Source organism: Echinops telfairi, unplaced genomic scaffold (assembly GCF_000313985.2).
Source record: "Echinops telfairi isolate 266 unplaced genomic scaffold, ASM31398v2 ScPeMD7_5868;HRSCAF=6743_0, whole genome shotgun sequence".
In the NCBI taxonomy this organism is placed as follows: Eukaryota; Metazoa; Chordata; class Mammalia; order Afrosoricida; family Tenrecidae; genus Echinops; species Echinops telfairi.
Genome location: NW_022109767.1, coordinates 13,893,191 through 13,906,567, shown reverse-complemented (window position 1 = coordinate 13,906,567; position 13,377 = coordinate 13,893,191). Strand labels below are relative to the sequence as shown.

At 38.2% G+C, this 13,377-nt stretch overlaps 1 protein-coding gene across 1 annotated transcript in view; it reads right to left on the bottom strand.

Annotated features, from left to right (window-relative positions):
- Positions 1-13,377, bottom strand: part of NAF1 (nuclear assembly factor 1 ribonucleoprotein) — a 37,531-nt gene that overhangs the window by 8,952 nt on the left and 15,202 nt on the right. Inside the window, exons 4-5 of the mRNA XM_045295757.1 lie at positions 11,757-11,850; positions 4,788-4,870 (exon numbers count right to left, since the gene is read on the bottom strand). Coding sequence (XP_045151692.1) covers positions 4,788-4,870; positions 11,757-11,850 — 177 coding nt within the window. The remainder of the gene's footprint in view (positions 1-4,787; positions 4,871-11,756; positions 11,851-13,377) is intronic.

Below are 13,377 nucleotides of genomic sequence, written 5' to 3'. Positions count from 1 at the left end.
TTTAGTCTAGCATTCAAGCTTTCCCGACTTCCATTAGTTTCCAATACTGCTAAACCAGCTCACTCATCAGGGAAACATCATTCTTAAAGTATGATTTCTCTGAAAATATTAGTGACATGAAAACGTTAATGTCAATGTGTTCTGAAATAACATTAATTGCAAGGATAATGAGTACATTTTTACTATAAGTGCAAAACAAATTAACAAAATAATGAGAAGCATTGGAATAATTGAGATAAAAAGGGAAGACCTTGTCCAGCTGGAATTGCAACTGTGAAAGCGATAGATGGCATCATCACTCTGATCAGCCTACGTTACATGTGATAATAATTTGTTGACACCCCCCGCTACCACTACCATGACTCGAATTCTATCTTGCAAGACTGGCTATACCAGAGGAGGTACACTGGTACAGATAGGAACTGAAAATACAGGGAATCCAGGACGGATGAGCCCTATAGGACCAGTGGTGTGAGTGGCAAAACAGGGAGGGTAAAGGGAGAACGGGTAGGGAAGAGGGAACCGATTACATGGAACTGTGTGTGACCTCCTCCCTGGGGGACAGACAACCAAAAAGTGGATGAAGGGAGACGTCGGACAGGGCAAGATATGACCAAATACCCATTTATAAACTATCAAGGGCTCATGCGGGAGGGGAAAAATGAGGACCTAATGTCGGGGGTTTAAGTGGAGGGAAAATGTTTTGAGAATGATGTACAAATGCGCTTTACACAATTGATGTGTGTATGGATTGGGATAACAGTTGTATGAGCCCCTAATAAAATGTTATAAAAAATAATAATAATAATAATAATAATTTGTTGACACCAACCAGCTGCCTCCAGTCTGCGTTGTCACGGTAAGTAGCCCCAGGCGCACAGTCAACCGCACTACATCAAGGCTATCCCTTTCACAAACAGACTGCCAGGCCATGGGCTAAGACTCAGGGGGTGCAAACTGCCATCCTTTATGTTCAGGCAATTGACTGTCTGCTCTCCCCAGTGACATTAGGTGTTCTCTGTTTTCTTTAGTAAATGTCTTATTGACACATAATTCACATTTTATACAATTCAGTAATTCAAACATTTTAAAAAGAATTGTATAATAATCACCAAAATCAATTTTAGAACATGTTCTGATAGCTCCCCATTTCTACCAAACCTCTCCTGCCATACCCCTAAAATACCATTAATCCAGTTACTGCCTCTACAGATTTACCTACCCTGGATTTTAGATAAAGAAAAACAAACAAAAATTGCAACAACAAAATAAAAAACAGACCTCAATAGAAAAAAAAAAATAGGTCAAAAGGGAAAACAAATGATAAAGTGTTAAATTTTAACCAAACTCTATCAGCAATAATCTACTTCCCAATGCATGACAGAAGGCTATTCACATCCCTGCTCTAGTCAGAGGGGATTCACCAGAGACTTCATCCACACGTATTTCCCCCGAACTGCTCCATTTCAATGACTTTCTAGCTTTACCAAGCATGAGGGCCTTTTCTCCAGGACTGGTCTCACCTGTAACACATACAACGTACCTTACAGTCTGGCCATCTTTGAGTCTGGGAACACTTGGGCTGTAGTACATTTAAGAGACCCATGTGCTCTTCTGGCAGTCCATCTTCCTCATCAACATCATAATCCAGAGGTAGCAATTGTTCTTTGTTGTACTTATTATCCAGCTTTTGAAAGCATGAGGTAATTGAAAATGCAACTATATCTTAGAATCGGTTCTCTAAAGCAAAACCAATGAAGGTTATACATGTGTATATTGGAAAAAAGCTCCACTGGGCCCAGCTATCATAGTATGCATCTTTCCCGCTAGGCGAGCAATAAACAACTTGCTCTGAGTTAGTGCACCCAGTGGCGTGCCTTGAGAAGGTTTTCTCTGGTCACAGTGAATTTTTAATGAAAGTTTCATTCGAACCTCGTATTTTATGATGGCTGATTTAAGACAACGTGTGGAGGTACAGTTTTGTTTTCTGCTTGGGAAAAATGCTGCAGAAACTTGTGATGTTGAACACAGCTTACAGGACAGCGCTAAGGGAAAAACTCATGTATAAGAGTGGTTTTCTCGTTTCAAAAAAGGTGTAATTTCGAGTGATGACAAACCTCATCCTGGATGTCCGTCAATTTCCTAAACAGACAAAAATCTTGACAAAATTTGCGTGCTTGTACTCTAAGACCAACTAAGGACTACTGAAGAGATGGGGAAGTTATCTGTACAGCTCAGAGCAGCAAATTTTAATGGAAGGTTTGGGAATGGGAAGGGCCATTGCTAAATTTGTGCCTCGGGTTCTGACTGATCAGGAAAGAGAGTTGAGTAGAACCACCATGCCTTGAAAAAGAAGAGCCCTGAAACAACCCAGATGATGAGACACGGTGCTATTCTTACGATCCCCAGAGCAAACATCAATCAAGCCAGTGGAAGACACCATTGACACCTCATCAAAAAAAACGTCGTCTTGTGAAATCAAAGATCAAGATGATGTTCATTTGCTTTTTTGATGTGAGGAGGATTTGGAGTTTAAATACATAGCTTTGAAAAAAAATGTTTTGTTTTATTTTGGGGGGTAACCCTCATATATACAGGGAGACTGATCTACAGACAATGGCTTGTGTAGCTGTAGAGATCTGCAAATTCTAAATCTGAAGTCAGATTGGATCCTTCTCCTAATTCACACAACTATAGAGGCTGAGAAACCCAAGACTGGCCGATCAGATGGCAGGCTGCTGGCTATGGTGGCAAATTAACACAAGGTCAGCAGGTAAGAGAACAGCCTACTGTTTCATGTGGTATGGAGGGCAGTTACTACCAGGATTGGCAGGCCATACAGGAGGCCATTGGCTCAAGGTCAAATAACTAGAGTCCAGATGACAAGTTAGATACAAAATCCAGATCCTTACCCACCAACGACACTTCCTTTCAATTGACTAGCTGAGAATAGATCTCATTACGGAAATCATTAAATTATATCAGATACCATGAGATCCGATTGCCAAGCAACTGAGACTCATGGCCCCGTCAAGGTGACACATAACTTCAACCACCACACAAGGCACCTTAGACCTTAAAAGAAACGTCTCTGGCTTTAATCACTTAAAATTGCAGCAGACCTGCCTAATGCCCTAATTGTGAGATTTCTTGACTGTTAGTTACGGGATTGTAAAATGAAATCCTTTTCTCCATTTATCAGGATGTTATGTATTGGTCCAAGATGAGGAGTTTTGTTCCTCCAGCATATGTTGTCTCTACATTCCCTTAAAAAAAGGTCTAAAAAAATTTCCTAATTCTTGTAGCTCCCTTAATAAGTTTAAACAGAAATGGAAAAGCTATTTTACAGTTTCCTGTGGATCCGTTAATGCAAGGTAAAAGAATCACTGTTTGTGACTTGGTACATAATAGGGTGTTTCCCAGGGACTTGTTTCCTAACAGGACAAATCGATTTTTAACTTTGAAAAATAGTTCCAATATAAAAGTTCTTTATTAACTTGCTAAAGTTTATGTAACAAGAAAAGTTGAGTGGCATTCAGAATTGTTTAACAAAAGTATAATTTAAATTTACTTATGTTTTCCCTTCATTAATAAAATTGTAGGCCAAACAAGTTATTTCTATCTTCCTATGTAGGCTACATAGCTTGGTGACTTTTATAGTTATCACGGCTTACCCATCAAGATGTGATAAAACTTTTAAAAAAAGGATTAGTGAATGAACATTTCTTACCCAGTGATATTTGACAAGGGACATTATTTTTGCTGTTTGCTAAAAAGCAAAAGCAGCAACAATAAAAACAGAACTCGCTCTAATTAATGCCCTGAGGTATAAACAGCCAACACACTTAATTCATAATATATGAGGGAAGATAACTGTACAGGGGAAATAGGGTAATTTTTTCAAAATCATCTAATATTAAAGAACTCAAAAGAACAACAACCAACTCACTGCTATCAAATCAATTTCAAACAGGAGCTACCCTATTAGACAAAAGACACTGGGTCCTTTGCATTTCCCAGGCTGTAAACCTTTAGAGTGCAGAAAGTCTCAATTTACTCCTATGAAGCAAACAGTGTTATCAAACTGCTGGTCTTGCAGTTAGCACGTCCACATAGTAACCAACCCATTATGGCACCAGCACCCCTCATGCTAAAAAACTAAACATCAGCAATGGAATGTCATTCATGGTTTAAGAGGTATGAATCATTACTGGAATCAAACAAGAAAGCTAAAACTGTAAATGAGATGCATCAATTCCTCATTTATCAGTTTGTCATACTGTGGTTGATGCTGAAACATTCCATAGAAAATTCAGATTAAATTTTTTGTAACAAAGCAATTTTCCTCCCTTTGAGGGCAGCAAATATTTTGCAATTCCATTGGGCAGAAAAGTGGTTTCTCCTAAAGGACTAGATCAAATGGCCTTAGTAGTAATGTACTACTAACGTCTTGAGAAGTCATTGGTAATAGTTTGTACCACATAAGCAGTAGTTCTTCCTTTAAATCAAAAGAAGTGAGATCAACACTCAGCTTTATACTCCTATTCAAACTTAAGAAAATTATAAAGCCAAATCAACAAAGAAACAGAGTAATTTTCTATATTTTGCCTACTTTTAACTTTGAGCTCCCTTCCAGCCTCTCTACATCATATACATATTTTCTTTCTTTCTAAAATCTTACTATGGATAATTGTTGTGAGCAAAACCAACCCCAAAGCCTATTGGTTTGCAATTCCAGTTGCACAGGATGTTCAAGCATTCAAGAATTTGAGTTTTCTTTTACAAACCTTTCCTGCTGCTTGTCGATCGCTATTAAAAATTACAGTGTCCTCATTAACTGGAGGTACGCAGGTCATAGATTCAATTATTACTGAAAAATTAAGCACAACAGATATTGCATTTAATCAGAAGTTAGTAATTCCACAATCACTTGAAAATAGATCTAAGGTTAACATACAACAGTAACTATTCACTTTGGATAAAGATAAGTCTGTCACAGTTTAGCACAGGAAGATGATTACTATATAGTTTTATTTAGTGCAAAATGCTACAATTTCTAAGAAATTAGAATATAAAGTACAAACTTTACAAAATTTGAATTACTCATCAGTCAACAAATTCAATATATTTCAATATATTCAGTGTACACTTTCTCAAGCAATTCTCTTTTTTTAATCATTTTATTAGGGGCTCATACAACTCTTAGCACAATCCATACACACATCAATTGTGTAAAGCGCATTTGTACATTCATTGCCCTCATCATTCTCAAAACATTTCCCCTCCCTCATGAGCCCTTGATAATTTATACATTGTTATTTTGTCATATCTTGCCCTGTCCGACGTCTCCCTTCACTCAAGCAATTCCTTAAAAAAATATTTAACTACATAAAGTTACAAGCTTCTATTTTAATAGAAATCAGCCTTTAGGTCTAGGCAATCTTTTTCACAAAGCATTGATTAACTGATTACTTACAGATATATGGTGGGGGGACGAGGGGGGGGCACGCGGAAAGACAGGGTGCTAAAATAAAGGCATTAAAAATGTATCTTCCTCTGAATAAATGTTGTAAGAACAAGAGCATTCAGAGCAATTTCTACAATTACACTGAACTTCCCTACTCAAAAAAGCAAAATCATTGTCCCACATGGCTAGTAAAACCTCTGTATATTATGATTGCCAATCTATTTCAAGGGATGGATTAAAAAAATAGAGCACCCAAAATGATATTTTTAGAAAAATGGTAACAAGAAAAATTACTCTGCTACCTAAGCAGGCCTACTTGGTAAATAAAATGTAATAGCTCAGCTTATTAAATTTCAGCCTTAAGAATGTTATCTGTACCCAAATAATTTCAACAGCATGTACTCATACATAAGCAACAGATCATGGACCAACACATTTTTGGTTAGAGCTACTCATGGACTACTCATGGATCTTGAGCTGAATTGTGTCCTCCAAAATATGTACTATAAACTCTAACCCCTATGGACAGACTAGATGGAGAATAGTGCTAATAGCACAACTGTTAAAAGTGCTTATTAGTTGCTAACTGAAAATATCAATGGTTCAAATCCATCTAGAGCAGTGGCTCTCAATCTTCCTAATGCCACGACCCTTTAATACTGTTCATGCTGTGGTGACCTACCCCCAACCATAAAATTATTTTCATTGCTACTTCATAACTGTGATTTTGCTACTCTTATGAATCAGGCAACCCCTGTGAAAGGGTCGTTTGACCCCCCCCAAAGAGGTCATGACCCAGAGGCTGACAACCGCTGATCTAGAGGCTCCAGAGATGAAAAGGTGCTATGTAGGGAATGCAGCCTAGGAAATCCTACGGGACAGTTTTACTCTATGGGGTCTGCCCTTTTCGGTTTCCAAAACTAAATCTTTACAGGGGCAGACCTTTCCCGTGTGGAGCTACTGGGTTTGAACAGCTCACCTTTTAATTAGCAACGAAATGCTTCATTTACAATACCACCTGGGAGAAAGGCTCTCTGTGAGTGTGTATCAATTCCAGGACAGTGAGGATAAGGTCACCAAGTTGGAACATTTTTCTTATAGGTAATAAAAAATTTTGCTCCAGTTGTTTTTGCAAAGACATTTGACTGTGTGGATCTTAACAAACCCTTGAGAATGGGAATTCCAGAACACTTCATTGTGCTCATGAAGATTTGTACATGGATCAAGAGGCAGCTGTGTGAACAGAATAAGGGAATACTACATGGCTTAAATCATGAAAGGTGTGCATCAAGGTTGTATCCTCTCACCATACTTATTCAATCTACATGCGGTGGGCAAATAATCAAAGCTGGACTATATGAAAAAGAATGCAGTATCAGGACTTGGGGAAGGCTTATTAACAACCTTTGACTTCCTCAACGTGAAGACTTGAAGCACTTGCTGATGAAGATCAACGACAGCAGCCTTCAATTTGTCTTGCGGCTCAATGTAAAGGGAAACAATCCTTACAAATAGACCAATAGGGAACATCATAGCAAATGGAGAAAAGACCAATGTTTTCAAGGACCGTGTCTTCCCTGAATCTATAATCAACATTAATGGAAGAAGCAGTCAAAATAGCTATCAAATGACACACTGTATTTGGGTAAATCTGCTACACAAGACCTCTTTACGGGTGGAAGGGCCAATTCATGCAATGCAGTTTGTAGCCAGCCCATACTTGCACAATTTCCTTTTGTCAATAGTGTTTTAAATTCTATACCACTGCTAAATTAATGACACTATCAATAGAATTACCTTTATGCCCCAGGGGAATGATTTCTAATGTACTAACACTGCCTAGGCCCGCAGCATGCTCACACTTGTTCCTATGCCCGACCCCCTTGTTGCAGCCACTTCCTCAATTCATCTCTTTGAGTTCCTTCTTCTGTCACCGTCCTTCTACTTTATCAAGCATGAGGTTCTTCTCCAAAGACTTCTCTCCTGATAACGCACAGAAAGTACATGAGACAAAGTCTCCACCAGTCTAGCTTTCATGGAGCAGTCTTCTTCGGAGAGATCTTTTAGCAGTCCACGGCATATTCAGTACTCTTCATTAACCCATAATTCAGAGGACTCAATTCTAAAGACTTCCTTACTTTTTGTTCTTTACTACTTTCAAGATTCCTTGTGTAGCAAATTTGCCCAATGCAATGTGTTATTTTATTTCTTGTTACTTCCACGAGTGTTGATTTTAAAGTTCTGTTTACCATGGTCTGTGTCTCAGGTCGAGAGTTCCAGTTGTGAGGATTTATGTTGACATTGAATTGTAAACTGTACCGAGGCTTTGATTTTTATCAGGAAGTATTCCAAGTCCTCCTCAAATTCAGCAGCAAAGTTGTGTCATCAGTATATTGAAGATTTCTAATAAGGTCTCCTCCAATTCAGATGCCTTGTTCTTTACCGCAAAAACAGTCCAGCTTATTGGATTATTTGCTTGGCATACAGATTGAATAAATATAGTGAAAGGATACAACACTGACACACATCTTTCCTAATTTTAACTCATGTAATATTCCCTGGTTCTGTTCATGCAACCACCTCTTAGTCTACATAGGTCCCATGTAATTGCTATCTTTTGCCAAGTTATCCATAGTTTGCCATGATTCAGTTTTATGTAATTTTTAACATAATTTTTGCCTCTTAATTTGTTATGACTTGGTTAATACCCATATCATCATTCCATAGTTCAATCATGTCAAGCAGAATTGTCTGTGCATAGCTAGTAACATAGGTAAACAGCTTTCTGGAATTCTCTGCTTTTCAGTCCAGATTCTTTCCACTGTCACTAATGATATTCCTCTTGTCTCATCCATTTCTGAATTATGCTTGAGTATCTGACAGCTACCTGTAGATGTACTACAATACCTTTGGCAAAATTTTACCTAGGTATGATATTACTTGTATTGTTCAATACTTTCTGAGAGTGTTGGATCACTTTCTTTGGAATAGGAATAAATATGGATCTCTTTCCAGTTAGTTGGCCTGGTAGCAGTTTTCAAAATTTCTTGACAGAGGATTGTTTATAATGTTCCCCAGCTTGTTGAAACATTTCAATTGGTATTAAATCAATTTTGTTGAAATTTTGTCTTTCGATAGTGTTCAAATTAGCTTGCATTTCTTCCATTAACCTCTTAAAATGACTACACTTCAACCAATTGTTGTTGGTACAGTAGCTGTGTTCGTACACTGTCTTTTTGGTATATGACTAAAATCAATATTGAACTCAAGCCTTCAATATTTTCTTCAGTTATTTCAGCTTAATATGGATAGTTTTTTTGGCTTTCTAGCTCCAGGTTTTTTCACACATTTGACTTCTCCAGCTCCCCTTTGAAATGTTCTGCTGGGTTTTCTTTTAACTTCATTCCATTCACTCAAGGACAAGTGTCATAATCTCTTCACTCATCCACTCTATTTTCTTTCTTTCATGTCTTCTTAATACCATTTGCTTTCTTCACGTATGATATGCTTGGTGTCATCTCACAACTTCCCTGGTCTTCTGTCAACAATGTTCAATGTTTCAAATCTGTTTTGAGATGCTATCTAAATTCAGGCAGGATTTTGTTGAATTCACAAATGCAGGTATTTTGCTTGCATGGACTTCTTTGTTTTCTTCAGCTTCAGTCTGAATTTAGACATAGTGTAAAGAAGTATTTGCGATAAAGAAGTAATTGGCCACCCAAAATTATATCATGTAGTCTCCAGCTTCGTTTCTATCACCAACGACATATTTTCCAATTGCGGATCCTGCATCTTCATTTCCAATTTTAGCCTTCTAGTCACCATAATTTATCAATGCATTTTGACTGCATGTTTGCTCATTTCAAACTGAAGAAGCTGACAGAATTCTTCATTAGTCACGTCATCATTTGCTCTAGTGACTGGTACAGAAACTTGAGTAATAATTATATTACTCGGGTTTCTTTGTAGGCTGTGGTATAATGGAGTTTCTTAATATGATTCTTCTATTCATTTCTCTATAACTCTAAATGACTGAAAGAGACCAGGCAAGGAACGTGTCGAGAGCTTTACCTCAAAGACTGGTCAGTCTTGTCATTCTGTATAAGTCAGCTCAAAAGCAGTAACAGAGAGACTCTGAACATCCACCAGTGCGGGGCATGCAAGATCCTTGCTGAGTGCTGGTGGCACTAGAGCTACAGGTCTGAGAGCAAAGACCATGAGGTGGAGAGACAGACAGTGGGCAGGCTTGCTAGCCCATAAAATAAGGTAGAATCCAAGCGCAGAGAGGCTGAAAAGAAATGCTGCTGTGGAGCAAACACTGTATCCTTGATGTTTTCGCATACTAGCTGTGAAAACCTGATTAATTTTTCTAGTAGACGCCGATAAACATTGTCTGAGTTCTATGTGCCACTAGAATGGATTAACAAACTCAGCAGAGAAGTCGAGTGCTGTGTGAAAGTTGCTAAGTGCCAGAAAAGAGGAAAAGGACAGGGGGGTGGGGGTGGGGCGGGAGGGCATGCCTAACCTCTGGCTTCTCGTGGCCATCAGCCTGGGTGTGGCGTTGGAGTCTTCTCCCGTGGATAGCCAGAGGAGGTCAGATGTGGCCTCCAAAGTATTTCCCTCAGGTTTATTCTTATCTGATCACAGATGGCACTGGACCTGAAGACAGCTTTTGAAACGTCCTTTTTGACCATGAACACGAGATCATTCATGAATTTGTCATTTCAAGTACAGGAAACTATGTGACAGCTGGACTCAAAAGATTAATGCTAGTGCACAGTATTAAATAGTTAATACCAGTCCACAGCTCACAAATACCTAGGATATTGGTCTTTATGAATTCCATTTCAGCTTGGTGACTTCCCGTTTTTTCAGATTCACATAGCTGAACTATAAGAAGAACGAGGTATCAGGACAGCAGGAAGACCCAATACCAACCAGCTACATAGAGATTAACACAACGTTGCTTGCTGGAAGTGAAGGGGACTTCAAGGATTTATTGAGAAAGATCAAGACTATAGCATTCAGTAGACTACAACTCACCATATCAATGTGAGAGCTGGATAACGAATAAACAAGACTGCAGAAGAATTTATTTCTTTGAAGTGTGGTGCTAGTAAAGAATAATGAATAAACAACAACAGCTTGCTGTTAAGAATACACAAATCAGTCTTGGAGAAGTACAGCCACAAAGTTCCTTAGAAGTAAAGACAGTAAGACTTCCTATCGTTTACTTTGACTATGTTATCAGAACAGACCAGTCTCTGAAGACCATCATACTTGGTAGCTAAAGCTGAGAGTCGGTGAAAAAGGAAGAATCTTCAGAAGATGGACTGGTTGAGAGGCTGCAAAAGTGAATTCAAGCAGGATAATGACTGTGAGATGGCACGGGATCAGGCAGTACTTCCTTCTGTGGTGCATGGGTTCACTCTAAGTCAGAAACAACTCAAGGTTTACCTAACAACACATCCCTACCTCACACCGTAAGGGTGAGAAACAAAAATTGATAACTGAATAGTTTCTCACTTGTAGAATAATTCCTTCAGTGCAACCACTGCTTAATCTGTTGGATATGTGAATCTACAATAGCTTATTACATGAATAGACAAAAATGGACTTGATATATGAAATTAAAGTTAAGGCCCTAGATATGAGATTATTCTGGATCAGCAAGGTATATAGTAGCTAATGACTTATGTCCTTAAAAGCAGAGAACCTTTCCTGGCTATAAACAGGAAAAGATGTGTGTAATACTGAAGAGTCACAGATGTTGCAAGATGGGCTTCGGTATTAAGAGACGGACCATAAAAGTAGGCAACCTTTGGAAGGTGGAAAATTAAAAGACAACAGATTCTCTCACGGAGACCCAGAAAGGAACATAAGTCTTCGGACATCTTGATTTTCACCTAGTGAGACCCCTGTTAGACTTCTAGCGACAGTATAAAATAATAAATGTGTGTCATTTTAAGCTCTTATGTTTGTGGTAATCTGTTACAACAGCAACAGAAAACAGTACACCGAACCAAATAAATTACCCGAGTAAATAAAATCTAATTGTTTCCCCCTTTAAACTTAAGGCCTGTGAGGTTAATATTACCATATGTACTCGTGTATAAGCCGAGTTTTTCCAGCATGTTTTTAATGCAGTTTTTGTGGTAAAATTAGGTGCCCCGGCTGATATTCGGGTCGCTTATATTCGAGAATATACGGTATATATTTCAAAGATATTTTTGATATAATTGTGCAGGTTTATATACACAATAACATTATTCATGAAATATTTACATACCTAATTTGTCAATAATACTTGAAACCATTCCGAGAGGTTTTAATTCAATATCTTCAGGAAGAATAATAGAGAGTTCTTCAACATATGGTAGTTCCTATAATATAAAATGCATTACATAGTCTTCCAGCTTCATGGATCTAACATAAAATCAAGAAGGATAAATCTATTTCAATCTCTGAAGATGTAGTGTTGGTATTTATAAGATCTCTTTAATGCAATCCTTTTTTAGGGGTGGTAGTTTTCTAACATCTCACCTGAGGATTCTCTGGATCTAAAGTAGACAGCCTAAATCCACCCGTACTAACAATACAGACATAAGGTAGTATTTCAGACTTTTCCCGTCAGACTGACAAAGAAACAATAAAAATAACTACTGTTCACGAATCCAGTGTAGGGAAAGGAGCAACTTACATAGTAAGTATCATTTTGAGGTCAAAACACTTCCACTGGTAATTACCATTTTTCCCAGGGGAGTGCCTTTCCTTCTCTGGTTGATTAATTACTTTGGGTAAGATAAAAAGTTGAACAAAGACACGAAGCAGGAATCTTTTCCAAGGCCGTAGGTAGAAGATGAGTATCTGGTGTCATCAGGAAACATGGAAATGACACCGGCCAGTAAATACAGCATTCCCGGAAATAGAATTATGTTTCAATGCTACATTTAGATAAAAGCTAAATTTCCTTCTATCTGAAAATTTCTTTACTAACTCTTTCTAACCTAAATGTACCTCAGTTGCTATAGAAACTATAAACTGATATAAAGATGAAACAAATATAATCATAAACTGACCTTAGGCTTTAGACTAATTAAACAGAGCTTCTATTCTAGACCCTTACCAAATGATCAATATTAACTCTCAGAAGGATTTTTCTTAAGAGGATGTAGATTATGTGGATTCCAATCCTTCGGTGACTGATGATGCTATGCTTCTTCCATCTTTCTTACATGGCTACTTATTTGGAGACAAGCCTTTAAGACCTCAGACACCACTTTATCTGATAGCTGGGCACCATCTAAATTCTTTGCCACATTCTGCTCGAATGCCCTTATCTTCTGTGGTTCCTTCCTGAGGGCAAGTATCCAGCAAGGCCATGATGGAAGAACGAATTGTTCTTAAATTGGAGCTGGGATTTATTGAGTCCCCAAAGCCCATTTCTGATTTTTCTCTTAATTTGTTATTACTTGGTTAATACATATGTAATATATAATTCAATCATGTCAAGCAGATTGTGTGACTGCTTCCATAATCAGTTTCCAACCATACTTGTCCTTCCTAGACTCCTTAACATTTTCTCCCTGTATCTCCCCTCCCCATACTTCCCACCCCCACCGCCTAACCTGAACCCTTGTTCTATTTGCTGTCCCTATAGGCTCATCAATGCATGTTTCATTTACCAAACACAGAAAAACATGACTTCGAGGGTGACCCTGAGTGGCATAGCACCTCAGAATGTCGGTCATACATATGTTAATATGGCATATAGGGCACTGATACAGCAAGAGCTTATGTGTCTGCCAATCAACCGTTCACCACTCTTGGTACGGCTGTCTTCTGCTTCCCCAGACATCATGTACTTTCTGACTTCAGTCCTCAGTTTACACGTGTATCTGAGGTAGAGT